Genomic DNA, 1585 nt, shown 5'->3' with positions numbered 1-1585 from the left:
GGGGGGGTTTGTCGGGGGTTAAGGGTTGGGTTTAAGATGTGGCTATCGATCTCGCCTGAGTCTAACTCCTCCCCCCTCTTCCCTCTCTCATTGACAGATGTGGGAGAATGCCATCAAACTCTGTAAAGAGTTGGCCTCCATGTACGAGATGGAGGTCTTTGAGTATGAGGAGCTCAGTCACCTGCTGGTAAGGACCCCGTCACCCTGGGGTGGGGGGCGACTTCGTGCGTACGCGGCGGCGCCTGCTCCCGAACTGATTCACTTCCCCCTTTTTTTGTTGTGACCCCCCCTCCCTCCTGCAGAAACAGCAGGCCACCTTCTACCAGAACATCATGAACGCCATGAGGCCCCTCCCGGAGTATTTTGCCGTCGGTTATTACGGCCAAGGCTTCCCGTCCTTCCTGAGGGTGAGTATGGACAACACTCCCCCACCCACCCCCCCCCCCACCCCCCTCCATGGGGAAAGAGAGAGAGGGATAAGGAGGGAGCACCCCGCAGAGACATAGAGGGATAGCTGTCTCTACGCTGTACCCCCGCGCCCCCCCCATCAAACACTCCCAGGGACAGCACGGGGTTAGATACAGAGTAAAGCTTCCTCTACACTGTTTCCCCCATCAAACACTCTCAGGGACAGGGACAGCATGGGGTTAGATACAGTGTAAAGCTTCCTCTACACTATCCCCCATCAAACACTCCCAGGGACAGAGACAGCACGGGGTTAGATATAGAGTAAAGCTCCCTCTACACTGTCTATATCAAACACCCCCAGGATTGGGACAGAATTGGGTTAGATACAGAGTAAAGCTACCTCTACACTGCCCGCCATTACAAACGGTTCTGCCTCGGCTCCCCTGCAGAATAAAATGTTTATTTACCGTGGGAAGGAGTACGAACGTTACGAGGATTTTCGATTGAAGCTGACCACCCAGTTTCCCAACGCCAAGAAGATGACCAGCACCTCTCCACCCAGCGATGAGTTGAAGGCCTCCCCAAGGCAGTGTATCCTTTGCCCAGAGGCTGCTGGGAACTCCTGGTCACCCAGATACCACAAAGTGTTGCGTGGGGAAGGCCTGAGGCCTATAATCTACCTGGTCGAATCTCTAGCCATTGGCAGCTGGGACCATCGCTGCCACCATATTACGTTCCTCCCACCCCCATACCATCCACGATGTGGTGATGGGAGATGCTTGGGTGGGCACAGGACACCCAACTTGGCAATGAATGGCCTCCCTGATTGACAGGGTTCAGGAGGGTTCAGATGGTGCCAGCCTGTTCAAGGAGCCTGATCCATCTGAACTCTTCCAGTGTCTCTGTAAAAGGTTCCACCTCCTTCCAGGCAATCGTTGGTGCCCCCCAGCCCACCCATGCCTTCTGCACGGTGGGCTGGCATGGGACTGAAATGAGCTACCACTCACTGGTGACCAGAGGGTGGAGTTGGTGACCACTGTCTCTTCTGGCCCAGGCACATTTGCAAGCCCCTCTTGAAGCCATGAGAGTCGGGGACAGTGAGGGGCTCAGAGGGTGAACTTGCAGGGGGTGGTGTTCCCATGTACCTGCTGCCCCTTGTCCTTCTGGATGGAAGTGG

The 1585-nt window shown here is 55.7% G+C and overlaps 1 protein-coding gene across 1 annotated transcript in view; it reads left to right on the top strand.

Moving 5' to 3' along the window:
- Nucleotides 1-1238, top strand: part of LOC109926513 (dedicator of cytokinesis protein 5-like) — a 2489-nt gene extending 1251 nt beyond the window's left edge. The window contains exons 2-4 of the mRNA XM_048618494.1: nucleotides 98-187; nucleotides 303-407; nucleotides 858-1238. Of these exons, the coding sequence (XP_048474451.1) occupies nucleotides 98-187; nucleotides 303-407; nucleotides 858-1238 (576 nt within the window). The remainder of the gene's footprint in view (nucleotides 1-97; nucleotides 188-302; nucleotides 408-857) is intronic.
- Nucleotides 1239-1585: the final 347 nt, after the last annotated feature.

Source organism: Rhincodon typus, chromosome 40 (genome assembly GCF_021869965.1).
Source record: "Rhincodon typus isolate 14 chromosome 40, sRhiTyp1.1, whole genome shotgun sequence".
In the NCBI taxonomy this organism is placed as follows: domain Eukaryota; kingdom Metazoa; phylum Chordata; class Chondrichthyes; order Orectolobiformes; family Rhincodontidae; genus Rhincodon; species Rhincodon typus.
This window is presented reverse-complemented; position numbering and strand designations above follow the sequence as displayed.